Source organism: Myotis myotis, unplaced genomic scaffold, assembly GCF_014108235.1.
Source record: "Myotis myotis isolate mMyoMyo1 unplaced genomic scaffold, mMyoMyo1.p scaffold_m19_p_6, whole genome shotgun sequence".
NCBI lineage: Eukaryota > Metazoa > Chordata > Mammalia > Chiroptera > Vespertilionidae > Myotis > Myotis myotis.
The window spans coordinates 95,420,919-95,447,547 of record NW_023416368.1 but is presented as its reverse complement, the minus strand read 5'-3'; the positions used below and the strand labels follow the sequence as shown (position 1 = coordinate 95,447,547).

The following is a 26,629-nucleotide window of genomic DNA, read 5'->3' as shown; positions in this document are numbered from 1 at the left end:
GCTGGCATCCTGTTCGCTGGGAGGAAGGTGAGACTCAGAGAGGGAAGCCTCATGGCCCTGGTTGCGCAGCCTGCTGGGAGCAGAGCCAGCCCTGGAGCCCTGAAAACCTGGTCTCCTGGCCTGCTATCCATCCCCCCACAGGCTTTGACCCTCCTCTAGACACTGGCTTGCTCTCTCCTTCTTGGTCAAGTGTATCAAGGACATAAGGTGGGACAGAGAACAGGAATTAAGAATAAGAAGGAGGAGGGCTCTCTTGGTCCCCAGGATGCTAGGAACCTGAGCAGGGGGAGCAACTATTTGTAGTCAGGCAAGGGGCAGGGCCAGCAACATGCTGCCTGAACCCAGCTACCCAGGAAAGAGATAACCTGGAGAGTCTGCCCCCATGCCCACTGGACTCCTATTGCCAACCATGCTTCCCTTCCTGCTTCCCAGGTTTGGGGCCTGCTGTGCTGTCCTCCCTAGCCCCTCCCCGTCCCTCTCATCCCCCCACCCACTCCACCTTATAAAAGGCTTTCTGGTGCATGCCCCCTCCTCGGCCCATAGCTACTTACTTATTCATGCCCAGGCCACTCTTCCTGTCTGAACCCTTAGCCTGGGCCTCCACCAGGGCAGTGCCCATGGAAAGAGCCATGTGGAGCCAGAATGCCTGGGTCCCGGGCCCCTGCAGCCCCATGTAAGTCAGGGTGGGTCACTTAGGCCCCTCCCCCTGGGCCTCAGGCAGCCTGCTCATGGAGTGATTGTTAGTGCACATACAGTAATGTGAACAGGACCTGGGTGCAGGAAAACTCCCCACAGATGTCAACTCACTGGTCTTCCACCTGCCCATTAGCAGCCCTCAGCTCCTGGGAGACATGTGGCTTCTGTCTTTCTCTCTTTGGCCAGAGTTTTAAAGATTTTAATTTACATGAAAATGTTAAAAATTTGGAATTTCACATAAAGAAAACAGATTTCTAGTTTCCAAATTGGGCACCATAGCAATACAGGTTAATGGGCAACTCAGGTTGCCCCCCCCCCTCCCCACAGCCATCTTCACTCACCTCCTCTGCCCACCTGAACCCCTAGATATTTGAGTTGGGGTGCCTAGACCCTAAGCCTCATCACCCTTCTTTGGACCCTGCTATGGCCTCATCCAAAATTGTATTATGACTTTCTGTGTATGAACATTTTTCTGGGGGAGCAGGTCTCTAGCTTCACATCAACTTCTCAGAGGAATCTGTGCCCCCAAATTTAAGCCCACCCACATCTCTGCCTTTGCAGCAGCTCCCCTGTTCTGCTCGGCCAGGCTGCTGCATTTTCTCTGGCCATGCCCTGAACTAGCCACCAGGGAACCAAAGGGGCTCAGCAGTAATAGCTCTGGGTAGAGGAATCAAGTCCATGTTGGCCAAGAAGGGACGGGTGTCCTGGGCTGCAGCAGTGGGAGAGCCTGTCCCTCAAGGTCACTTGTGCCTCGGGCTGGTCACCCCAGCTCCTGCTGGGGCCTTCTCCTCCAATTTCTGACTACCTCCTGCCCGGGGCTCTAGGCTTCCATCCTGACTAGGAGCAGAGGCAGGAAGGGGCCCAAAGTGCCCTGCCCCTGACTCCCCTCATGCAACCCTGGGATGCTTGCCTCAGGATGAGATTGACCAGACAGGAAGTTAGAACTGCAGAGGCCATGGAATTCTGGGTAAGGACTGTGGGGTTCCCGGCTTGTGGTGCATGCCTGGCATGCAGCAAGCACTCAATAAATGTCTCAGCTGCCCCCTTCACATGCTGATGGAGTAACTTGGGCCCAGAGTGCAGTTGAGAGAGCAGGTTCGGCCTGACTTCCCCACTCTCCATGGGCATCCAGGCCCTGATTCCTCCTGCCTGATGCTGGGTTCTCGGGCTCCAGCAGACTCACCCCCTGGCCTGGTTCAGTGGAGAAGAGGAACACATTCTGACCTTTTTCACTCGCACACTCTAGGAATTTACCCCTCGGGCTTGCCCAGATTCCTTGATGGCAGCAGGGGACAAGGGCAAGTGATGGGAGCAAAGCTGTCAGGACAGCCTGTGAGCCCATCTGTTCTTGAAAGCCATCAGTCCCAGAGAATAGCCAAGCCCTGCCCAATGCCTGCATTCCCTGTCAGACAGCATGCAGCTATGGCGACTGTTTATTTACGCGGGCCTCACGCACATCTGTGGGAGACACGCACAGCTGCAGCCCAGAGCATTTCTGAGCTCAAGGGCTCCACACAGCCTCTTTGTCAGAAATGTAAAACGTGCCACCCTTTCATTCATTGTCCAGGGGACAACTGCTGGACTTCATGCTGCCCAGTTTAGTTATTATACTCCCTGTGTGAGTCCCCAGTTCTTCCTATGACACTGGGACTAGTGTGAAGACTCCCATGCAGCTCTGCTAGACCCTGCTTGCAGGATTGAGTTCCCACTGTTCTCGCTGCTCATACCCTTGTGATTATAAAACTGCAAACAATCCAGTCTCTAGTATTTCACTTGCTTTTCCACTCCCCAAATTCTCTAGCTCACTCTATTTTGGAGTCAATATGGATTTCAGTTCCAATCACTATGCCTCCTGCCTGGGCTGGCCAGGGATTCCAGCAACAGCAGACCCTTCCTGCTTCCCCCACGGTTGCTGCTGCCGCCCTGGCTTCCCACACCTACAACCAGGCCTGTACCCCCTTCTCCTGGTGACAACCTTGTTGGTATTGTCATTGGTCTATGATATTATCAGTGACTCTGGCATCAATCTCAGAGTTATCCTTTCTTTCAATCTCCTATCGAACACTGAGGCCTCTTGGTTCATCCACAAGTTTTTCTGATATTATTCCCACTGACCCCCTGGAGAACACAGTGCCATGGGAGCGGCCTCACAGAGGCAGCTCTTTCTTGTCCACTTTACTGTGCTACATGGCATTCACCCTTCTTGTTGCACGCAGAGCATGACTTGCTCAAGTCTCAGGTGAGGCCTTGGGTTCTGTCTGGCTCTACCATAATTGGCATATGGCAGCACTATTGCCCCCCAGTTCCTCCCAGTTTCTGGCCTGCCGCAGCCCATCCTTCACCTTACAGAAGCACCTGCCAACCAGAGCCAGTGCCTTTTCTGTGGGGCTAGTTTGCTGTGGATTGTTCTCAGTGAAGTGAGGGAATTACAGAAACAGCCCAAATTCGCTGAGGTGGAGGAAGGTGGGTGGAGTGTCCACTGTGTGCCCCACACTTGGGAAGAACCTGTGCAGTGGGATTCTGCTATTTCAGAACTGCTCTTTGAGTGCCCACCCTGTGTCAGGCACAGGCACAGACCTCAATGTAGAGGAGACACCACAGGGCCCTAAGGGAGGATTACCAGCCCTCTATATCTGATGCTCTGGGGCCTGGGAGGCTGTGGTTCTGCCTTGGTGTTGTATCCAGGACAGGACAGGGCAGGCCTGGGTCCCGTCAGTCAGCAGAGCTAACCCTACACCTGAGACTCAAGGATCCCCCAAATTCTACAAGTGGAGCGCTAAGTACTGGCATCTTCCTGGTGGCACCGAGCTGCAAGTCCTTTGCTTTCTCTTCCAGCCCAGCCAACGGGGGCCGCACCTGTTCAGGTCTTGGCTACGATTTTCAGCTCTGCAACTCCCAGGATTGTCCTGACACACTGGCCGACTTCCGTGAGGAACAGTGCCGGCAGTGGGACCTGTACTTCGAGCATGGTGATGCCCAGCACCACTGGCTACCCCATGAGCACCGGGATGGTGAGGCTCTGAGTGGAGGGCAGAGTGAGGCTCAGGACAGATCAGGGTGGGTAGACTGGAGACCGCGCTTCCTGTGAGTCTGTGTGAGCAAGGCTGTCAGCCATGGGCTACTGGGGCCCACTCCACAACTGAGGCTGGGGCTTGAGGCAGGACTACAGTCCCAGAGGGGCCAGAACACTGGGCCTGGCCCAGGATGCACGGGAGAGACCAGGAGGCTCAGCAAGTGCCAGGCTCTGCTGCCTCCATCCGTTGGAGGATGCTGTAGGTGTGTTATTAAACCCACTCAGGGATGGAGGTGGGGAAGGAGCTGAGTGGACCTTGCCAAGGAGCCAGGCTACCTCTAGCCTTCTCATATTTCAGATGACAGTCAGAACTCAGTCAAGTGTCAGAAAAGGTAACATGAACTACTTTATGTGCTCAAAGGTATTTATTGGCTCCTAGGAACTAAAATGCCTGCCAGCTTCAGGCATGATCCTGTTTGTATTCTGTTTGGTTCCCCTACCTCATGGTGGAATTTTAAACATGCAGTTTTTGTTCCTTCCAGGCATTGGGCAGGGGCAGGCTCCCAGAATGGGCCCATCTCCATCATCCTGCCTGTGATATACCAGCAGAGTGCCCTGGAGGCAGGGGAGCCAGCACAGACACAGGCCCCCTGGAGGTGGGCTGCAGCCTGGCAGGCAGGGTGGATAGCCATCAAATAACGACCCAGTGTTTTAGTGACTTCTGAGAGAAATACTGAGAAGGGAAGATGCCAGGGACCCAAGACTGAATCAAGTGGTGTCTAGCCTTATTTGGGGTTTTAGAGAAGGTTAATTGAAGAGGGTCTTCAGTTGAAAAGCTGGCAAATAGCCATTTATCTTCCCCTGGGTGTCAGGGCCTTAGGGGCCTGAGGCCTGGGCTGCTCCAACAACATCCTGGTTCATCTGGGAAAAGCTCTTCCCAAGTCCCTGAGACAGAAACTCAAAGGGGGTTGCAGTCTCCTGGCCCCTTTCCTTTTCCTGCCCCAGGGCAGGTGCATGGGGGGGGGGGGGCAGGGGGAGGAGGGAAGGAGGAGGGAAGGAGGAGGGTGCAGGAGGGGAGTAAGTCTTAAGAAGACCCTCATGGGAATTTCTCATGAGTGGACTTGGGAAAGAAGGTGAACAGAGCAGCCCACACTTTTCCCTAACACCCCTCTTCCCTTTCAGCCAAAGAGAGGTGCCACCTCTACTGTGAGTCCAAGGAAACCGGGGAGGTAGTGTCCATGAAGCGCATGGTGCATGATGGGACACGATGCTCCTACAAGGATGCCTTCAGCCTCTGTGTGCGAGGGGACTGCAGGGTGAGTGCCCCGGTGCCAGCGTGGAGTTCAGGATCTCTGCTTCAGGGAGTTTTGAGAGGACTCATGCAGAGTGTTAGACACAGCACTTGGAGCAGGGCAGACCCCCAGCAAATGAGGGCCTGCCCCTCCTCTGTGCTGGAGGCTCTCAGCATTTAGTATGCCTCAGAGCAACATGGGGAACTTGAGGCTCCTCCTGAGAGATTCTAATTCCTAGGTTGAGGCTGGGACCCAAAAGCAGCATTTTTATGAGCCTCCAAGTGATTTCAACACACACAGTCCTTAGTGACCCTGCCACATCCTGGCACTCTGATGGGCACTGGACAGCTTTCTCTTGACTAGGGTGGCCCACCAGGGTTCTCATTGTTTGGTTCTTTGTGGAAATGCCTGCTGTGTTTTCTGTTGTCATTATTATGTCTTTGGCTTCAATCATAGGCTGACACAGGAAACCACTGCGGGGTAACCTCAGCATACAGTAATAATTGAACTCAGACTTGCCTCCTGCCAGATTCCCTGAAACAACTGGAAGACTCTGTAGTTTGTGTAGACAGGACTGAGTGTATGTGCCATGCAGACTGACTCTCCTAAGGAGTCTCTCAGAAAAACTGCCAGAATGCTGTCACCCCTAGCGGAGGGAATGAGGCTGGAAGCACAAGGTGGGGATGTTGGTCAGCCCCTCCACTCAGGTAGGACCATGGCCTGAGCTGCGTCCTCTAGGATAGGAGGAGGCTGGCTGAGTCTGAACCTTGCAGGGAGACCAGGCCACACGGTCTGCTCAGACAGTGGAACCAAATCCTCAGCGATGAAGGCAGCAGTGTCTCCTCTGTACCTACAGGGCTTTGATTTATGGAGGTGACAGTGAGGACACAGAGAGGCCAATGCCATTGAAAGAAGAATTTATTACTTACATTTTCCAAGAGAAGGGCGTGCCATGCCTTGCAGGTCCACATGGGGAAGCACCAGGTGTTTGGGGGGCAGAAAGGGGCAGAAGACTAGGCCAGAGCTTTCATTGGGGTTCCTGGTGGAAAGGGGAGCAGGACAGGGGAAGCAGGTTATAACTGGCCAGTCTGAGGAACTCTAGCAGGCTTCAGCTCTAGGGCTGGTCTCTATTTGCCTGCTGCCTAGCCCTGGGACAATTTGGGGCAGGGAAAATATTGTTCTGATCTGTGACAGATAAGGCAGATTTGCATCTTAAAGGTGTGCTCCCCAGCCCTTACCATCTCTAAGAATGGCTAGTCCTAGGACATCATAAGACACATAAAATTAAAAATACATATACGTGACTGATACAGGCAGTAAGCATGGGAAAGATTTAGTAGAAGAAGCTTTGAATGGCAGCTTCTAAATGCTTGCAAAAATAACGGAGAAGTCAGAGCATTAACTTACCATCTTAGTGGGAGCAGCCAGCTTCACTCCTGACATTGACAATTTAAGAAGAGGTTAAGTATTTCATTAATTAATGGTGGTTTTAAATGGTAACAGCAAGCTGATAATTTTTACATAATTAGAACAAGCATATACTTACATTTATATAAGCTCATATTGCAAAATTTAGAAAGCAGAGGAGATAAAAAGGAAAGATTGAAAACACAAAAGACATGGGGTAGTAGTAAGATGAACTATATAACTCCTAACACTACAGGTGAATGTGAGATTCTTATTTTAAAAGAATCTAATTCTAGGTCAAAAAATATTATCCAATGGATGTTGTCAATTAGAGAATATCAAAACACAATGACTTGGGAAGGTTAAAAGTGAAATGACATTAAAAGAGGGTTCCAGAGAATGAAAGATATGTGCACCTGTAGCATACATACACCGCAAGGAATCAAAAGAGAACGAATAAAATGAATCTCATAGGGGCATTTTGTTTTGATAAAGGGCACCATCCACTACCTTGATAAAGTAATAACATGCTATCAAATATATCACTTAAAAACTGCTATGAAAAAGGAGAAACTGAAATAAGCTGGCATATATCTGATATGATAGCTCACTGATAGGATTTCCTAACAGATGGGAAGGGAGGAAAGCAGCTCCTTTTAGTTCTGTGCCCCTTGCCATGTGACAGACACCCACTATCACTACCAGCAGCTCCCCCCTTGGCTGGAACTGAAATGGAATCAAGCTGTGAGCCTCCCCTGGTCACAGCAGCCATGCAGAGCAAATCAGGGACACATGGCCATCCCCAACCTGAGCTATCATTGGCCCCATTAACCCTTTAGAATCTAAAGTGAGATTTCAGGCCAGTAGAAGGACCCTGTGCTTCACTGGCCTCTTGTACTTGGTTAGTCATTTCCACCTAGTTCAGTTCAGACCACTATGTCTCCTGAAGGTCTGTAGACACTTACCAAAGACAAATAGGTGTTCCCTGAGCCAGGTGCTTGCCTGCACCTGGATGGTCACACCACCTGAGATGAGCTGGCCAGCAGCTGCCCAGGCAAGAATCTGCTGAGTCACTCTTCTAGGTAGCAGGGAGGGTCCTTTTGACTGTGATTATTAGACATCCTGATTTCAGAAACAATAAAAGGTGAAATGAAATGTGTCTTAGAACGGAGGAGAAATTATGACAGGATATTTTAATATCTCTCAAAGTTTGACAGATCAAGTCGTTCATTCACTCTGGGGTTTTTTTGTTAATCATCTGTGATTCACAGAACAAAAGCTCAGAGCAACTGTTCTCAAACATCATGCTGCTTCATTTTCTCTTGTCCAGATACCCTTCTTCTCATCCAACCAGGTGGGACTTCCACATACTGTCTTTGTACATGGGCTGCAAGCCTTTTTAGAGGGAACACAGGAGTCCATGGAGAACTCCTAAGAGCTGCTCTCACCGAAGGCATGCAATCTCTGTTGGTGGCTCCTGTCAGTCAGGCTTCAGAGTCTGAGACGGTGCCCTCCTGATGCCATGTCCTTCACTGGTCTCTGTGCACATCTGCGTTGGCATCCACTTGCCTCTACAGCTCTGAGTCTTTTCACTTCTAGTTATTCTGTAAGAAACCTAAGCATTGATCCCCCTCAAATGAGAGGCTGGAGCAACCCTTCCAGGGAATACACTGCTAACTTTCCGCACCCAATTCCAGTGTGGGGGCTTTTCCCTATACCAGCAAGCAATTCTCTGACAACAGCTGGGTGTCCTACAATTCAACTTAGTTCTGACACTATCTTCCTGAAGATAATGTCAGATCCCACAGGTTAAGGGCTCAGTCTTACAATACCACCCCCACCCCTTCAGACTGCCATCAAAAGTTCAGTTGTCACCTGTGCTTCTGACCAACTGGCTATAGATTGGAGATTCCCACAACCCCCTCTTTGGGTTTGATTAATTTGGTAAAGTGCCTCACAGAACTCATAGAATTATTTCACTTACTTGATCACTAGTTTATGATAAAAGGATATAACTCAGGAACAGCCAAATGGAAGAGAAACATAGGACCAGGTATGGGGAAGAGGCAAGGAGCTTCCATGCCCTGTCCAGGTGCACCACTCTCCAAAACTTCACCTGTTCACTAACCCACAAACTCTCCAAGCCTCACCCTTTGGGGTTGTTGTGGAGGTTGCATTTACATAGGTATTGTTAACCTATAGATAAAATACCTTCCAAAGTGAGAGGCAACAAGCGTTTATTTGAGATCAAAGCATAACTATTCAGGAATAACTGATTCAGACAGAAACCCAAATAGTGTTCTGACAAAGGCAACGGGTATTTATGAGAAGGGGAAAGGGAAGAATTACATCCATAAAAGGAAGGCATTTCTTTGATGCCAGTAACATAACATAATGATGTTAATTCTAAACAACTTTTTAATTTTCAGTCCAGTGGTCGTAATAACTGCTTTCTTATTATCTTTGCAAACAGTTCTTGGGGCACAGTGTTGCTTTAGGCCCAGTCCCAAGGTGATTCTGCCCTGTTCTAGCATTCCAAGGTTTGAGGCATAAGATGTGCAAGGCAGTTCCTGTGGGGTAGCAGCTCCAGCTGCATTTTAAAGTGGCTCCTTATTTTTGTTACATTTTTCCCATTTTGATGAATATTATTCCTTGAAAACATCACTGATCAATTACCAGAAAGCAGCACTGATAAGTTATTAAAAGCAATGGTCCTCCATTGTCAGGAAGGTTCATTATCAGTATATCATGCCATTGCCAGTCCCTTGTCACCAGGAAAGCTCATTCCCAGTATGTCATGTCCTGCGTAGAAGGGAAAGTGGTTTCTTTTTCCTAAAGGAACACTGGGCCACATTTGAGCAGCAAGAGCACTGGAACAGGGGAAGGCTGTACCATGATGTTTCTCTAAAGGCAACATCTGGAGGTTTCTCATCTAAGACTTCATCTCAAAATGTTGAGCAACCATTATTGGGGTGGTATCATTTTAACACTGAGCTATGCAAAACAAAGTTTTATAACAGCAAAATTTCCTATAATAACAAACAAAATACCAAGTCCAATTTGAAGAATAAATCTGAACCAGGATTTATACCCTCAGTAAAGCTGTGAGTAGTCAGGTGTTAAAGAACCAAGATATTCAAGAACCATGAGCTGTCAGTGGACACTATATTGAATCATTTGGTTTATGCCCTGATTCTATCTAGTTTTGTCTCTATTTTACCACAGGTGTCTTATCAAAGTGTAAGAGGTATTAACAACAGAGCAAACCACCTTGCTTAACTAGGATATGGTCAAAAGGAATTTTATTTTCTAATATAACTCATGCAAAGGAATTTAAAGATTTGTCTGATTGGCTATTGCCATGGTGGTTATTGCAATAGTTGCCCAAGGAAAAAGGGGTTTTCCAAATCTGGTAACTTCCCTAAGGTTGACATCACGGGCATGAATATCCTTGACTATGTGTGTGACTAGTTGCATGTTTTGACATGAAAAATAGGTTTAAAGATGATGCCCATCTTTTTTCAGGCCGGCAGCCATAGGGGCACATTGAAGGGGGAGGGTGTTGCCACTCCTGGGTGGTGGCGGGTGGGGGAATGCTACCGGAGGACCCTAGATGCTTCTCTAGATCATGAGCTTGGGCAAAAGCGCCTGGTAAAACCGCTTCTCTGGGAGACCTACCAATCTTCCCACCTCAGACATCATCACCAGGACCAGAATGGAAACGACCTTTGGCCTGCCTTTTCAGCTGTCACCATTATCACCAAAGCGGATGGGACCAGCACATACAAACAGCACCGCAGGACACCTCCTCCTCCAGCACCCTTGCCTACTCCCCTCAGGATGAGAAGGACAACATGCCCCCCATGAGCACCCCACACCACTCTGGCTTGGCCATATCCATTCGCTCCCTGCACTCCATTCACTACTATGGTCCATGTTCTCGCTGCCTGAGGAGAATGAGGAGCTGGAGCCACTGGTCTTTGCTGAGCAGCTCTCAGTGAAGCTGTGCTGCCAGCTCTGCTACAGTGTGTTTAAGGACTCTGTGATCACCATGTGTGGGCATACATTCTGTCGAAGATGTGCCTTGAAGTCAGAGAAGTGTCCTGTGAACAATGCCAAGCTGCAGTGGTGGTGAACAACATTGCCATGGCCAAGCAACCCTGGGGAGCTCTCCATCCACTGCAAGCATGCTGTCAGGCAGCAGGGATCGGGAAGCCCATCATCTTTGAGGTGGACCCCCAAGGGTGCCCCTTCATTATTAAGCTCAGTGCCTGGAAGGACCATGAGAACAGCTGTGACTACAGGCCTGTGCAGTGTCCCAACAACCCCAACTGCCCGCTCCTTCTCAAGATGAACCTGGAGAGCCACCTCAAGGAGTGTGAGCACATCAAGTGTCCCCATTCCAAGTACACATGCACGTTCATTGGGAACCACAACATGTATGAGACCCATCTGGAGACCTGCCACTTTGAGGGCCTGAAGGAGTTCCTCCAGGAGATGGATGACTGCTTCCATGAGATGCACGTGGTGTGGGCCCAGAAGGACCAGGAGATCACCTTCCTGTGCTCCATGCTGGGCAAGCTCTCAGAGAAGATTGACCAGCTGGAGAAGAGCCTAGAGTTCAAGTTCAATGTCCTGGATGAAAACCAGAGCAAGTTGAGCAAGGACCTCATGGAGTTCCGGAGGGACACATCCATGTTGAACAATGATTTATCCCACATCAATTCATGGCTGGACATGGGCATCCTAGGATCCTATGACCCACAGCAGATCTTCAAGTACAAAGGAAACTTTGGGGCCACCAGGGCCCCATCTGATGTCTCTGTGTCTACTCCAGTGGCTCCTCTGACAAGAACATCAAGGTATGGGACACGTGTACTACATACAAGTGCCAGAAGACACTGGAGGGCCATGATGGCATTGTGCTGTCAGTCTGCATCCAGGGGTGCAAGCTCTACAGCAGCTCAGCGACTGCACCATCATTGTGTGAGATATCCAGTAGCTGCATAAGGTGAACACAATCCGGGCCCATGACAACCATGTGCACACTGGTCTCCTCGCACAACATGCTCTTTAGTGGCTCCCTGAAAGCCATCAAGGTCTGGGACCTTGGGCACTGATCTGAAGCTGAAGAAGAAGCTAACAGGCCTAAACCACTGGGTGCAGGCCTTGGTGGCTGCCCAGAGCTACTTGTACAGTGATTCCTACCAAATAATCAAGATCTGGGATATCCAGACCCTCAACTGCATCCATGTCCTATAGACATCTGGTGGCAGTGCGTACTCTATTGCCATGACAAATCACCACATTGTCTGTGGCACCTATGAGAACCTCATACATGTGTGAGACATCGAGTCCAAGGAGCAGGTACAGACCCTGACAGGCCATGTTGGCACCATGTATGCCCTAGCGGTCATCTCAACACCAGACCAGACCAGTCTTCAGCGTGTCCTATGATCAGTCTCCCAGGGTCTGGAGTATGGACAACATGATCTGCACACAGATCCTGGTGTGTCACCAGAGCGGTATAACTACACTGGCTGTGCCCCAGGGCCGGCTCTTCTCAGGGCCTGTGGACAGCACTGTGAAGGTTTGGACTTGTTGACAGAATCCAGGCCAGGTCTTGGCTTCTTCTGGGCCCACCCTAGGCCTATCCAAGACAGGTTGGTCTCAGGGTCTTTGCCTGCCCTTTTGGGGATAGGTGGGCAGGCTCACCAGGCCAGGCATGCCCTCCTGATCCTGCACCCAACAGGTCTCTCTCTGTCTGGTTCTGTCATCATTGCTGCCAGGATAGTGCCCATACCCTCTCTCTACACTCCAGGTATAATGCTTGCCCAGTCCATCTTCCATCCCCCTTCCAGAAGGACTACAGGGCCTTTTTACTCATCTTTTTGCTATTTTTAGACTGTACATAGATTTGATTACTTCTGATTGAAATAAAAGTTGCACAGACTGTGGGGCGGGGGGGTGGGGAGGGTGATGATGTCCAATGTTGAGTTATCTTCCCAGATAGATATTAAGGGGGGAAAAGAAAACAATAATTATTGTAGTGAGTGTTTGGTCTCGCATATTATTTGTGAGATTTGAAGGAACTAAAAAACAAGTGGAACAACACCAAAAAAAGAAGACTTGAAATTTTGAAGGGATTTGTGGGAAGGAAAAGATAAATGATGTTTTAATTTTGCTTATAAAGGTAAAAGTTACCAAATTGCTATAGGACATATGTGGCAAGGGAAAAAATTCTTATATCTGAAGAATAAGGATAAAAAAATGAGTATCTCATATCAAAAGTCATAAAAATTATAATCATCCTTAGCAATTCACTCATTCCCATGTTATTAATCAATCCTTACTGATCTTGATCCTCCTGTGAGCAGTTTTAGGAATCCAGTTTTTCCTTAGAGTTCTGTAAATCTCCTTCCAGTTCAGTGTTACATTTTCAGTTATAATCTCTTTGAAGATGAAACACATTGGTAGGAATATTTTTTTGCCAAAACATCAGAGTAAAACAGTAATTGTATGCAAATGGCAAAAGGCTTAAAAAGGGCCTGGGTTAAAGATCTGGTTAGTTCACATACATACATGTAAAGAATGTAATTGATTAGTTATATATTCTAATCTTAGATTGACTATATATAAACTTCTCTCAAGATCCCTCTTCCACAAACCTTCTGCAACATCCCAGTTTACATTCCACCCTTTTCTTTAGACAATCATTTTATTTTAGGACAAAGTTTCTTTTTTCTTTTTCTTTCTTTGCCATAAAAAATACCCATGTTCTTTATAGTCTTCCTTATCCAAAAAACACATTTTATTCTCCTTTTCATCAACAAAAGTGCATCTCCATGCTTTATACCTTCTACTGAAAACATGTCTTGTTTTCTATATACAGTCATTTTATCCTTATTCTTTTTTAGTAGTTTTGTAAAATAAATAACCACAGCTCTTTTATAAATTAATTTTGGCATGGTAATTTACACAGCGGTTTGTGCTTTTAAAGGGCCATTTCTTTTCTCTTCAGTGTCTATAGGCAATTTCTGGGTTAGCTCCTGAATGTTTACATTTTAAATATATTTTTTTTTGTTGATTTCAGAAAGGAAAGGAGAGGGAGAGATAGAAACATCAATGATGAGAGAGAATCATTGATTGACTGCTTCCTGCACACCCGCTACTGGGGATCGAGCCTGAAACCCAGGCATGTGCCCTGACCAGGAATTGAGCCATGACCTCCTGGTTCATAGGTCAATGCTCAACCACTAAGCCACACTGGCCAGGCATGAATGTTTACATTTTAAAGACATGATAAGAGACATAACTTTACCAGGATATGTTAGCATTTTAAGAATTTTACATAATTTTTATAACTTATTACTAATATATCTAAGTAAGTATAATGAAATGTTTAGCATTATCTATTTCACAATGCTTCCCATATAATTTGACATACCAAATAAGCCTAATTAGTTTAACATTTTCCTTTATAAAGAGAGAGAACAAATCTCTGAAGTGCTCAAGGGCCCTCTGGAATAGTACTCCCAGGTCAAAAGATTTAATTTAGAATCTGATCTTGGAAAGTTTGTCAAACATAGCAACAATTTAAAAACATTTGGTCAAATAGGATCATAGGCTATTGTAGAACAATACTTAAGTTACTAATCTAATCATGGCAACAAAAGCTTTGCAGGCAAATACAGAAAGTTAAATAGTTATAAGCAAATTTAGCTCTTTTAATATTAAGAAGTCTCAATTTACTTAAGCAATTAAAGACCTGATGATACAGAGTCCAGGAAACCATCTAAATAAAATAGAAAATCTTTGTTTTCCTTTATAATTTCTTACTAACAGCATACCAATAATATAGGAAAATTTTGTTCTTTTAGTAGAGAAATAACATTAAATTTTAGCTTTACATAAGCATACCAATGATATTAAAGCTTAGTTAATCTTTTAAAAACCTTTATAATAACAACTTAACATTAGCCAGTTTAATTATAAGAGTTAAAAATCTTTCTCTTTTTCCATTCTGAAATAAACAGGACAAAATTACTTTCCTTTTCCTTAATGAAAACATATCTCCATACCTTATACCACCTTTTATTGAAAACACATATTAATTTCTTCTACATTATTTAGAATCTTTAACCCTTAGAAATCTTAATTTTAGTGACAACTAATAAGCAATTATTATTCATTAGATTAGCAAATTTATGAATACATTTTAAAATCTCTAGAAATACAGATTCTTTCACTAGTAAATATATTTTATAATTTTTAGAAACATGTTTCCTTAACCTAGCAAAAATAATTTTATTAAATGACCCAAATATCTTTAGTTTTTCTGTATTAGGAAGCCAAAAGTACATAAATTTAAATTCATTTAGCAATTAATGTTTCAGTATTTTACTTAATTTGGAAATGATCTATATATTCAATCACTTTGTTACCAGACAGGGACAGGCCCAGAGCGGGTCTGCCTTGGGCCGGCCTGTAGTGTGTGGGGCCTTGACTTCGTGTTGGAAGGATTTCACAAGAGGGGTCCAGAGGGTTTGAGAGTGTGTTTAGTGAAGCTGGGGAAGGGAAACAAAGGAAGCACTTAGTGTGGGAGCAGCAGCAGGGGAAGCCTCAGTGGGGCTCTGCTTTGGCTCCCTGGAACGTTATAGGAAAGCAGGCAGCCAAGGCGGGGCTGCTGTTAGCCCACTGGGAAGGGAAGGTCACAGTCACAGAAGTAGCCAAGGCGGGGCTGCTTGGCTCACTGGGAGGTCAGAGAAAAAGGGGACCTTGGAGACAGGATCAGGGAGTGAGCCCAGGTCAAGCTGCCCTGCCCACTGCTCCCCCGGCTGCAAGTCTCGTGGGGACCCTTAGAGTTTAGAAAGAAGAAGAAAAATTCATGTTTGGGAAGGAGCATGGGTGTGCTCTAGAGTGAACCCACGCTAATATCCTTAGTTTGGGGGGTTTATCTCTCTTCTGCAGGTGAAAATCTTAGGGGAGAGTTTCAGCAAAATATTCATCAGCTTTCCAGATGCAATTTTTAATATGCTGATGTGTTTTAATATTTGATCTGCTTTACTGTTTTACTTTTATCTAAGGTCTGTCTAGCTTTTAACGAGGTTTTGCTATTGTTTCCTGACTTCATCTGTCCTTGGGTTAGCAGGCACAAATGACATTAGTTGGGTCTTTGTTCTCTATTTTCCCAGGCCAAGGTGATTCAAGCTATGCATTCTCTGGTTAGGGAGGAGAAGTATAAAACACTCTCTCTTGAGTGTCCTTGGTTTATGGGCAATAAAGTCTTGGGATTCACCAGCTGGCTGTAAAACAGTTCAAATTGTTTGGCCTTGTTTAATTTCCTTGTCTCAGTTTCCCCATTCTACTTGCCCAGGGATTTTCCTAACTTCTCACATTCTGTCTCAATTTCGCCTTTTAATTTTTTTAATCCTTATTCGAGGAAATGTTTTTCATTGATTTTAGAGAGGAATAGAGGAGAGGAGATGGAGAGAGAGAAACATTGATGTGAGAGAGAAACATTGATCGGTTGCCTTATGCACACACTCTGACCAGGGATCAAACCCACAACCCAGGTATGTGCTCTGACTCAGAATAAAATCTGAAATTCTTCAGTGCATGGGAGGATGCTCTAACCACTGAGTGATACTGGCCAGGGCCAATTATTTGTATCTTTTAATTTAACTTAATAGAAATGTAAAGTTTCAAGTTACCAAAAGATTTTGGGTAACAATTTTTAAGTACATATACCATAAAGCAATTATTGAAAAGTTTCACCAAAAAAACTTTTATTTACATCTATTTAATTTACTAAATTTAAATAATTATATTTAGATTAGTCAAACATTTTATGAGACATTAGATACACTTAATTATTATCCCAAACTATTTTCCTGTTGACTAACCCTATAACAGATAGCGTGAACTTATTTTTTAGTAAACCCAGATAAAATATAATTTTATATTAAACATTGCTAACTTTAATAACATTGTTGTTTTAATTAAACCAACAAACTTAAATCTATTTTGATATTAAATCTTTTCCCAAATCACGTGATCCTGAAAAGCTTTGTTAGTTTCTGTTATATTTAATTTATATAAGTGGTTAAGCTCTTTAAGCCAATTAAACAAAGCTTTTTATATAAACCAATTTTTATTAATGTCCTCTACATACACATATATACATAGACATAATCAGAGATCTGATCACTTCATTTAAAAAAAGTTTTTAACCATGAGACAGGTATAGTAAATACCATCTACATATATAAAAGCCTAAGCAACCATTATGACAAATGACCCAAATGACTGGAACAATAGGTCAACCAGTCGACCAGTCGCTATGACGTGCACTAACCACCAGGGGGAAGACGCTCAACGCAGGAGCTGTCCCCTGGTGGTCAGTGCACTCCCACAGCCAACTTCCCGTGGCCAGCCAACCACCCACAGTCCCTCCCCCTGGCCAGCCAGCCCCCATTGCCCCTGGTGCTAAACCATTCATAGATGACCTGCTTCTGGGTCAGAGTTTTGTACATAGCAGAGCAGCTCCCTCGCTGCAATCTATTGAAAGTCAGCCCTTGACACAAGGGTTTGTCTCACTCCCATCTTCTCCCTTCCCCAGGGGCTGCCCACCCACTGCAGTGATGGTGCAGTGGTGAAGGAAGGAGGAAGGGGGAGGTGGGGAACCGTGTGGTGGCAGGGCGCCAACAGCGGCATCAGCATCTAGCATCTGTCCCTTCCATGCCCAGCCCAGCAACTGTCGCCTCCTCTCCCAACCCCACTGGGGCCTTCGGGCCCCGAGGGTGGGTGGCAGTGGATGCGGCCCCTTTCCCAGGGGGGCCAGGGGGCCAGCTCCCTCCTCGGGGCTGACAGCCAACCTCCCATAGTCCCTCCCCACTCCTCTCCCCCAGGCCAGCAGGCCCCAATCAGTCTGGCCCTGATTGGCCTGGCCCCAATTGGCCCTGATTGCTGGCCAGACCTAGAATTCATGCACTGGGCCTCTAGTTAATTTATAATAGTTGGAATAAGTTCTTTGTTCATTCAAATGGCTAAAGCTTTAAGATTTGATTACAGTTTTTAAAGAATGGGGCTGCTTAGCAAAGGAGCCCATATAGCTACTTGTGGGGGTTTTTTATTGTTGACAGATTTTCTTGTATTACAGATGTCTCCATTTTCCTACCTTTTACCACCCTCCACCCAGCCCCTGCCCCAACCCAGGCCTTCCCCATACTATTATCTGTGTCCATGGATTATGTATTAACCCTTTTCAGTCCAATGTTGAGGCTGACTCAACAGACCAGGCACTAGTAGCAGATCCAACGTCGAGGCTGACTCGACAGGCCAGGTGCTAGGAGCAGGTCCAATGTCGAGGCTGAGGTCAACACCGCAAACCGGTTCAACATTCAATCCTGTCAATTAATTTGGACCAGACTGTTTGAATTCCAAAAATAAAATTGGACACAAAGGGTTAATAAATATATATATATATAATCTCCTATCTAATAAAAGAGAAACATGGTAATTGGCGTACAACTGCTACCCTTCCCATTGGCTAATTAGCGAGATATACAAATTAACTGCCAGCCAAGATGGCAGCCGGCAGCCAGGCAGCTTGAAACTAACATGAGGATTGCTTGCTTCAGTGATGGAGGACTACAACATTCCCCGCCTGCCTTGCCGGCCTCTGAGCTTGCAGCTTAAGAAACATTGTAACAAATATAGAAGCTAAACAAAACCCCAGAAACCTTCTTTCAGTGAGCCCGGGATCTCAGAGCTGGAGTTATACATTGTTTCGATTATAGAACTGAAACAAACCAGAGGCCTCAGAGCTGGAGCCTCAGAGCTGGAGCCAGAGCTAAAGCTGGCCCAGAATAAAAAAAAAGAAAAAAAGGAGCAGTTGGGAGCTTCAGTCGGCCTAAAAACAGCCCTCATCCCCTCACCCAGGCTGGCCAGGCACCCCATTGGGGACCCCCACCCTGATCCAGGACACCCTTCAGGGCAAACCAGCCAGCCCCACCCATGCACCAGGCCTCTATCCTATATAGTAAAAGGGTAATATGCCTCCCAGCACCGGGATCAGCGGAGCCGCAAGGCCTCCCGGCACCGGGATCAGCGTGACAGGGGGCAGCGCCCAAACCCCCTGATCGCCCTGCGGCTCTGTGTGTGACAGGGGGTGGGGCCACAACCTCCCTATCGGCCCTGCTCTGTTCATGACAGGGGAAGGAGCCCCAACCCCCTAATCAGCCCTGCTCTGTGCCTGATAGGGGGGAGCTCCCCAACCCCCTGATCGCCCTGCTTTGTGTGTGACAGGGTAGAGCCACAACCTCCCCATCGGCCCTGCCCTGAGTGTGAGAGTGGCGGTGCCCCAACCACCTGATCGGCCCTGCTCTGTGGGTGATAGAGGGCAGCGCCCCAACCCCCCCCCACCCCACGGGCCCTGCTCTGTGTGTGATGGGGTAGAGCCGTAACCTCCCCATCGGCCCTGCCCTGAGTGTGACAGTGGGGGTGCCCCAACCCTCTGATCGGCCCTGCTCTGTGGGTGATAGAGGGCGGTGCCCCAACCCCCTGATCCACCCTGCCCTGAGTGTGACAGGGGGCGGTGCCCCAACTCCCCTATCGGCCCTACTCTGAAAGTGACAGGGGGGAGCTCCTCAACCCCCTGATCGGCCCTGCTCTGTGCGTGACAGGGGGGAGCTCCCCAACCCCCCGATAGGCCCTGCTCTGTGCGTGACAGGGGGTGGTGCCGCAACCTCCCCATCGACCCTGCCTTGAGTGTGACAGGGGGCGGTGCCCCAACCCCCCAATCAGCCCTACCCTGAGTGTGACTGAGGGTGGCATTGCAACCTCCCAATCTGCCCTGCTCTGTGCATGACAGGGGAAGGCGCCCCAACTCCCCAGTCGGCCCTGCTCTGAGCCCGACCAGGGGCTGCACCTAGGGATTGGGCCTGCCCTCTGCCACCCAGGAGCAGGCCTAAGCCAGCAGGGCGTTATCTCCCAAGGGGTCCCAGACTGCGAGATGGCACAGGCCCAGCTGAGCGACTGCCCCCTCCCCACTGAGTGCACAAATTTTTGTGCACCAGGCCTCTAGTATATATATATCCCTAATATGCAAATAGAATGAACAACGGAAGGACTGAAAAACCAGTTGCTATGACGTGCACTGACCACCAGAGGGCAGGCATGGAACATGGCAGGTGTTGGCAGCAGGCAACAGAGCACAGAACATGGTGGACATTGGCCTTGGCAGGATGGTGGAGCAGGTGAGCGAGGATGCCAGACCAAGGCAGGGCACCAGTCACTGTCATTGGGGCGAGCCTCTGGTAGTTACTGAAAACTCTTTGCTCCCACGTGCCACGGTCCCACCAGGCACTCACACCTGCTGCCAGTGCTGGCCCCGCTTGCACCCACTGCCAGCACCAGAGCCGCCACTCGCACCCATCAGCAGGTGCGAGCAGCAGCTGCCGGCCCCGATTGACCCTCAGGGCTTCTCTACCTCCCCCTGCTCCTGAGGGGTGATCGGGGCTGGCAGCCACCTCTTGCAGCTGCTGCTGGCAATGGCCCCGCTCATACCCGCAGCTGGCACCAGAGCCGCCGCTCATACCTGCTGCCGGCACCCGGCACTGGTCCCAATCACTCAGCACTGTCAGTGGGTGTGAGCAGAGGCTGCCGGCCCTGATCGCCCCTGAGGGCTTCTTCACCTCCCCCTGCTCCTAAGGGGTGATCGGGGCAGCAGCCACCACTTGCACCCACTGCTGGCGCCAGCCCCACTCACACCTGCTACTGGCGCCGGCCCCAATCGCTCCACGCCATCAGCGGGTACAAGCCCGTGTCAGCATGTGGTAGCAGCAGCGGTGGGAGCAGGGCTGCCGGCAGACAGGGGACCGGGGGCTGTGGCAGGAGGGGGTGGGCTGGGGTGCAGAGGATTGCTGAGACCTGCCCCTGTGCCCACCAAAGCCTCATGGCCCACATTTCCTTTCAAGGTGCACGATTCATACACTGGGCCCCTAGGATTCATATATATTCTTTGGTTAATCTCTTCTCATCACCCCCAACCTTCCCCCACTGAGATCTGTCATTCTATTCCATGCATCCATGCTTCTAGACTTATTTTGTTTGTCATTTTATTTTGTTTATTAGATTCCACATATAAGTGAGATCATGTGATATTTGTCTTTCGATAACTGGCTTATTTCACTTAACAATAATCTCCAGGTCCATCCATGCTGTTGCAAAGGGTAAGATCTCCCTTTTTACAGTCACATAATATTCCATTGTGCAAATATACCACAGCTTTTTAAAAAAAATATTTTATTGATTTTTTACAGAGAGGAAGGGAGAGGGATAGAGAGTTAGAAACATTGATGGGAAAGAAACATCGGTCAGCTGCCTCCTGCATACCTCCTACTGGGGATGTGCCCACAACCAAGGTACATGCCCTTGACCAGAATCGAACCTGGGACCCTTCAGTCTGCAGGCCGACGCTCTATCCACTGAGCCAAACTGGCTAGGGCATACCACACCTTTTTTATCCACTCATCTACTAATGAGCACTTGGGCTCTTTCCAGATCTTAGTTATTGTAAACTAGAGGCCCAGTGCACAGATTCATGCCCGTGTGGGGGTCCCTCGGCTTGGCTGGTGATCAAGGCCTATTAGGGGGCCAGATGGCCAGGGGAAGGGACCCTGGGAGGTTGGCTGGCCAGCAGGGGGGAGGGACTATCAAAGGTTGGCCAGCCAGCCAGGGAGAGGGACCATTGGAGGCTGGCCGGCAGGAGGCAGGGGCCACGGGAGGTTGGCCAGCCAACTTCCCCATCAGGGCTGCAGGAGGTTGGCTGTGGGAGCACACTGACCACCAGGGGGCAGCTCCTGCATTGAGCTGTTACAGCCAAAGGTGGTCCTGAGGGGAGGGGGGGGGGGTGAAAGGATTGAGAAAAGACAGACAAGAGAATGAAAGCTGGGTCTCGGTGGGACACTGCTCCCTGATGAGGAGACAGCGCCAGCGCCCAAAAGCCATGTCTTTGTTTTATAGCAAATGCCACGAGGCAAATAGGGGCGTGATCAAGTTGTTTACAGCATTCTCGTGATTTTCAACCCTACTCAACTACATGCACCTGAACTCTAGCACAAGGCACGTGAGGCCACGTGTTCGGACCATAGGTTCAAGCTTACAACCACAGCCGTTGGCTATGATTGTCCTGGGAGGGCCCTGCCCTTCCAGCTGGGACTTGCATGTGGCAATGAGAGGACCCTGTCCTTTCATTAGTCCGAGGCTTGAACCTGGCCAAAACACTGTAGCCATGCCCCACGTCTGCCCCCTGGTGGTCAGTGAGCATCATAGCGATTGGTCAACAGGTCATTGAAGTCATTCTGGTCATTTGGTCGTAAAGGTTGCTTAGGGTTTTATATCTGTACTAGAGGCCCGGTGCACAAAACTTTGTGCACTCAGGGGGGGGTCCCTCAGCCCAGGCTGTGCCCTCTCTCAGTCTGGGACCCCTCAAGGGATGACCACCTGCTGGCTTAGGCCCACTCCCTGGGAGGAATGGACCTAAGCTGGCAGTCAGACATCCCTCTGGCAGTCCGGGAGCCCTCGGGGGATGTCCACTTGCCAGCAGGAAGCAGGCCTAAGCTGCAGTTGGACATCCTTAGTGCTGATGAGGAGGCAGGAGAGGCTCCCACCACCACTGCTGTACTGGCAGCCGGCAGCCTGGCTTGTGGCTGAGCAAAGCTCCCCCTGTGGGAGCGCTCTGACCACCAGGGGGCAGCTCCTGCATTGAGCATTTGCCATCTGGTGGTCAGTGTGTGTCATAGTGACCAGTCATTCCCAGTCTTTCTGCTGTTAGGGTCAATTTGCATATTACCCTTTTATTATATAGGAGTGCCTGTCCAGCCTGGGTGAGGGGCTGATGGCTGTTTGCAGGCTGGCCACAGCCCCTTCAGGGTGGGGGTCCCCCCTGGAGTGCCTAGCCATCCTGGGTGAGGGGCTGAGGGCCATTTGCAGGTTGGCCACAGCCCCTACAGGGTGGAGGGTCTTGCTGGGGTGCCTGACCAGTCTGGGTGAGGGGCTGAGGGCCGTTTTCAGGCTGGCTAAGCCCCCCAGCGGGGACTCTCACCCCACGAGGGTGTGGCCATCCTGGGTTAGGGGCTGATGGCTATTTGCAGGCTGGCCACAACCCCCAACCACCCAAGCTCCCAGTGGAGGCTGGCTGGAAGCAGGTACCTGGGATTTATTTATCTTCTATAATTGAAACTTTGTTGCATTAGCAGAGGCCACAGCCGGCTCAGAGCAGGTGGGAAGCTTGGCTTTCTCCATTGCCCAGGCAACCAAGCCTCCTGCTTGCTCCAGCTCCATGGCTACCAGCTGCCATCTTGGTTGGGTAAATTTGCATACAGTCACTCTGATTGGCTGGTGGGCGTGGCTTAGGGCATAGTGAAGGTATGGTCAATTAGCATCTTTGCCTTTTATTAGTGTGGATAAAACCCTAATATGCAAATCAACCAAACAGCTGGTTGCTATGATGTGCACTGACCACCAGGGGGAAGACACTCAACACAGGAGCTGCCCCCAACCCACAACCCCAACCAGCGGCAGATGGGGGTGGGGCCAGCAAGTGGGTGACATCAGGCCAGCCAAGGCAGGTGCATGTGGGGGCCCCCTGATCGCCCCACCGGTGATCCCACAGATTGGTCCTGATTGCCAGCCAGGCCTAGGGACCTACCCATGCATGAATTTTGTGCACCTGGCCACTAGTATATAGATAATGCTGCAACGAACATAGGGCTGCATATATTCTTTCTGATTGATGTTTAAGGACCCTTAGGATGTATTCCAAGAAGTGGTATTGCTGGGTCAAATGCCAGTTTCATTTTTCATTTTTTGAGGAAACTCTATTCTGTTTTCCACAGTGGCTGTACCAGTCTACATTCCCACCAGCATTGCACTAGAGTTCCCTTTTCTCCATATCCTCACCAGCACTTGCTATGTATTAATTTATTGAAGGTAGCCATTCTGGCACCTGTTAGGTGATACTTCATTGTAGTTTTAATTTGTATCTCTAGCGATAGTGAGCATTTTTTTCATATGTCTATTGGCCATCTGTAAGTCCTCTTTGTAGAAATATCTGTTCAGGTCCTTTGCCCATTTTTTAATTGGATTGTTTGTCTTCCTGCTGTTGAATTGTATGAGTGCTTCATATATTTTGAAAATTAACCGATTATCACATGTATCATTGGCAAATATGTTCTCCCATTCAGTGGGACCCCTTTTATTTTGTTGATGGTTTATTTTGCTGTGCAGAAACTTTTTAGTTTGATGTAGTCCCATTTGTTTAATTTTTCCTTTGCTTCCCTTGCCTTAGGAGGTGTATCTGCGAAAATACTGCTGTGAGATGTCTAAGATTTTACTGCCTGTTTTCTTCGATGATTTTTATTGTTTTGTGATTTACATTTAAGTCTTTTATCCATTTTAAGTTTATTCTTGTGTATGTTGTAAGCTGGTCGTCTAGTTTCTTTATTTTTTTTTTGCATGTACCTTCCCAATTATCCCAACACAATCTATTGAAGAGACTGTCTTTACTCCATTGTATATTCTTGCCTCCTTTATCAAATATTAATTGACCATAAGGGTGTGTGTTCATTCCTGGGCTCTCTGTTCTATCCTATTAATCTATATGACTGTTCTGGTGCCAGTACCAGGCTGTTTTGATTATAATGGCTTTATAATATATTTTGATATCTGGTATTGTGATCCTTCCAAGCTTGTTCTTCTTTCTCAAGATTGCTGAAGCTATTTGGGGTCTTTTTGGTTCCATATAAATTTTTGGAATATTTGTTCTAGATCTGTGAAATATGCCGTTGATATTTATTTATTTATTTATTTTATTGCTTAAAATATTACAAAGAGTAGCACATTTGTCTCCTTCCCCCAGCTCCCCTACCCCCCAGTGTCTTGTGTCTGTTGGTTATGCTTATATGCATGCATACAAGTCCTTTGGTTGATAGGAATTGCATTGAATCTATAGATTGCTTTGGGTAGTGAGGACAGTTTAAGGATGTTAATTCTTCCAGTCCATGAACACAGTATATGCTTCACTTGTTGGTATCTTCCTCTATTTCCTTTTTCAATGTCCTACAGTTTTCCAGTACAGGTCTTTTTCCTCCTTGGTTAAGTTTATTCTCAGCTATCTAATTACTTTTTGTTGCAATGGTAAATGGATTGTGTGGGGTTTTTTAGTTTTTCTTTCTGAGAGTTCATTATTGGTATATAAAAATGCCATTAATTTTTAGATGTTGATTTTGTATTCTGCTACTTAGGCAAATTAACTTATTAAACATAGCAGTTTTTGGTAAAGGCTTTAGGATTATCTGTGTACAGTATCATGTGATCTACGACAGTTTTACTTCCTCCTTCTTAATTTGGATGCCTTTTTTTTCTTTTCTGATCACTGTGGCTAGGATTTCCAGTACTATGTTGAGTAAGAGTGGTGAAAGCAGACATACATGTCTTAAAGGAAACACTTTTAGTTTTTGCCCATTTAGTATGATGTGGCTATAGGTTTTTTCATATATGGCCTTTATTATGTTGAATTATGATCCCTCTATTCCCACCTTGCTGAAAGTTTTTATCATAAAAGGGTACTGGATTTTGTCAAATGCTTTTTCTGCATCTATTGTTAATGATCATGTAATTTTATCCTTTATTTTGTTTATGTGAAGTATCACATTTATTGATTTGGGAATATTGAACCAACCTTTGATCCCTGGTATAAATCTGGCTTGGTCATGATGTATGATCTTTTTAATGTATTGTTGGATACAATTTGCAATATTTTGTTGAGGATTTTAGCATCTATATTCATCAGGGATATTTGCCTGTAATTTTCTTTCTTTGTAGTGTCTTTATCTGGTTTTGGAATGAGGATAATGCTAGCTTTGTAAAAAGAGCTTGAAAGACTTCCTTCCACTTGAATTTTTTCTAATAGTTTGAGGAGGTTAGGTTAGTTTTTCTTTGAATGTTTGGTAAAACTCATCAGTGAAGTCAATTGGTCCAGGTCTTTTATTTGTTGGTAGGTTTGTGGTTTTTTTACTGCTTCTATTTCATTAGTTTTTATCAGTCTTTTCAGGTTTCCTGATTCTTCCTGATTGACTTTTGGAAAATTGCATGTTTCCAGGAATTTTTCCATTTCACCCAGATTGTCCAGTTTGTTAGCATATCGTTGTTCATAGTATTTGCTTACAATCCTTTGTATTTCTGTAATTCAGTTGTTACTTTGCCTCTTTCATTTCAGATTTTATTTATTTTTTTTATCTTTGTTTCTTGATAAGTCTGGGAAAAGGCTCATTAATCTTGTTTAGCTTCTCAAAGGACAGATCTTGGTTTCTTTGATCTTTTGTATTTTTTTGTGTGGTTTTGGTGTTTTCTTTTGTTTTGTTTTTTGTTTTTTGTCGCTATTTCATTTATTTTTTTCTCTGATCTTTATTATTTATTTCCTTCTATTTACTCTGGGATCTTCATGCTCCTCTATTGCTAATTCTTTTAGTTGTAGGGTTAGATTGTTTATTTGAGATTTTTTTTATTTCTTGATGTAGGCCTGTAATGCTATGAACTTCCCTCTCAGGACTGCTTTTGCTGTATCCCATAGATTTGGAGTTGTTGTGTGTTCATTTTCATTTGTTTCCAGATAGTGTTTGATTGCTTCCTTGATCTCATTGGTAACCCATTCATTGCTTATTTAATAATATGCTAGTTGTATTCCATGTGTTTGAATATTTTTGTATTTTTTTAATGTATTTGATTTCTAGTGTCAAGCAATTGTGATTTGAGAAGATGCTTGATATGATTTCAATCTTCTTGAATTTTTTAAGACTTACTTGTGTCCTAACATGTGGTCTGTCTTTGAGAATGCTCCATGTGCACTTGAGAAGAATGTACATTCTGCCGCTTTGGAATAAAATGTTCATTAATATCAATTAAAATAATCTGATCCTAGTGTGCCATTTAAGATCACTGTTTCCTTGTTGATTTTTTGTCAGGAGGCTCTTTCCAGTGCTATGAGTGGGGTTTTTTGTTTGTTTGTTTCTTTTCTAAATATATATTTTATTGATTTTTTACAGAGAGGAAGGGAGAGGGACAGAGAGTTAGAAACATCGATGAGAGGGAGAGAGACATTGATCAGCTGCCTCCTGCACACCTCCCACTGGGGATGTGCCCGCAACCAAGGTACACG

At 46.8% G+C, this 26,629-nt stretch overlaps 1 protein-coding gene and 1 pseudogene across 5 annotated transcripts in view; both read left to right on the top strand.

The window, feature by feature from the left end:
- The window catches only part of ADAMTS2 (ADAM metallopeptidase with thrombospondin type 1 motif 2), a 290,963-nt gene that overhangs the window by 232,600 nt on the left and 31,734 nt on the right, over nt 1-26,629 (top strand). For all 5 annotated transcript variants that reach the window (XM_036313182.1, XM_036313181.1, XM_036313183.1 and 2 more), the window contains exons 12-13: nt 3,532-3,707; nt 4,892-5,025. In XM_036313182.1, coding sequence (XP_036169075.1) covers nt 3,532-3,707; nt 4,892-5,025 — 310 coding nt within the window. The remainder of the gene's footprint in view (nt 1-3,531; nt 3,708-4,891; nt 5,026-26,629) is intronic.
- LOC118658138 lies at nt 10,037-12,224 on the top strand (annotated as a pseudogene).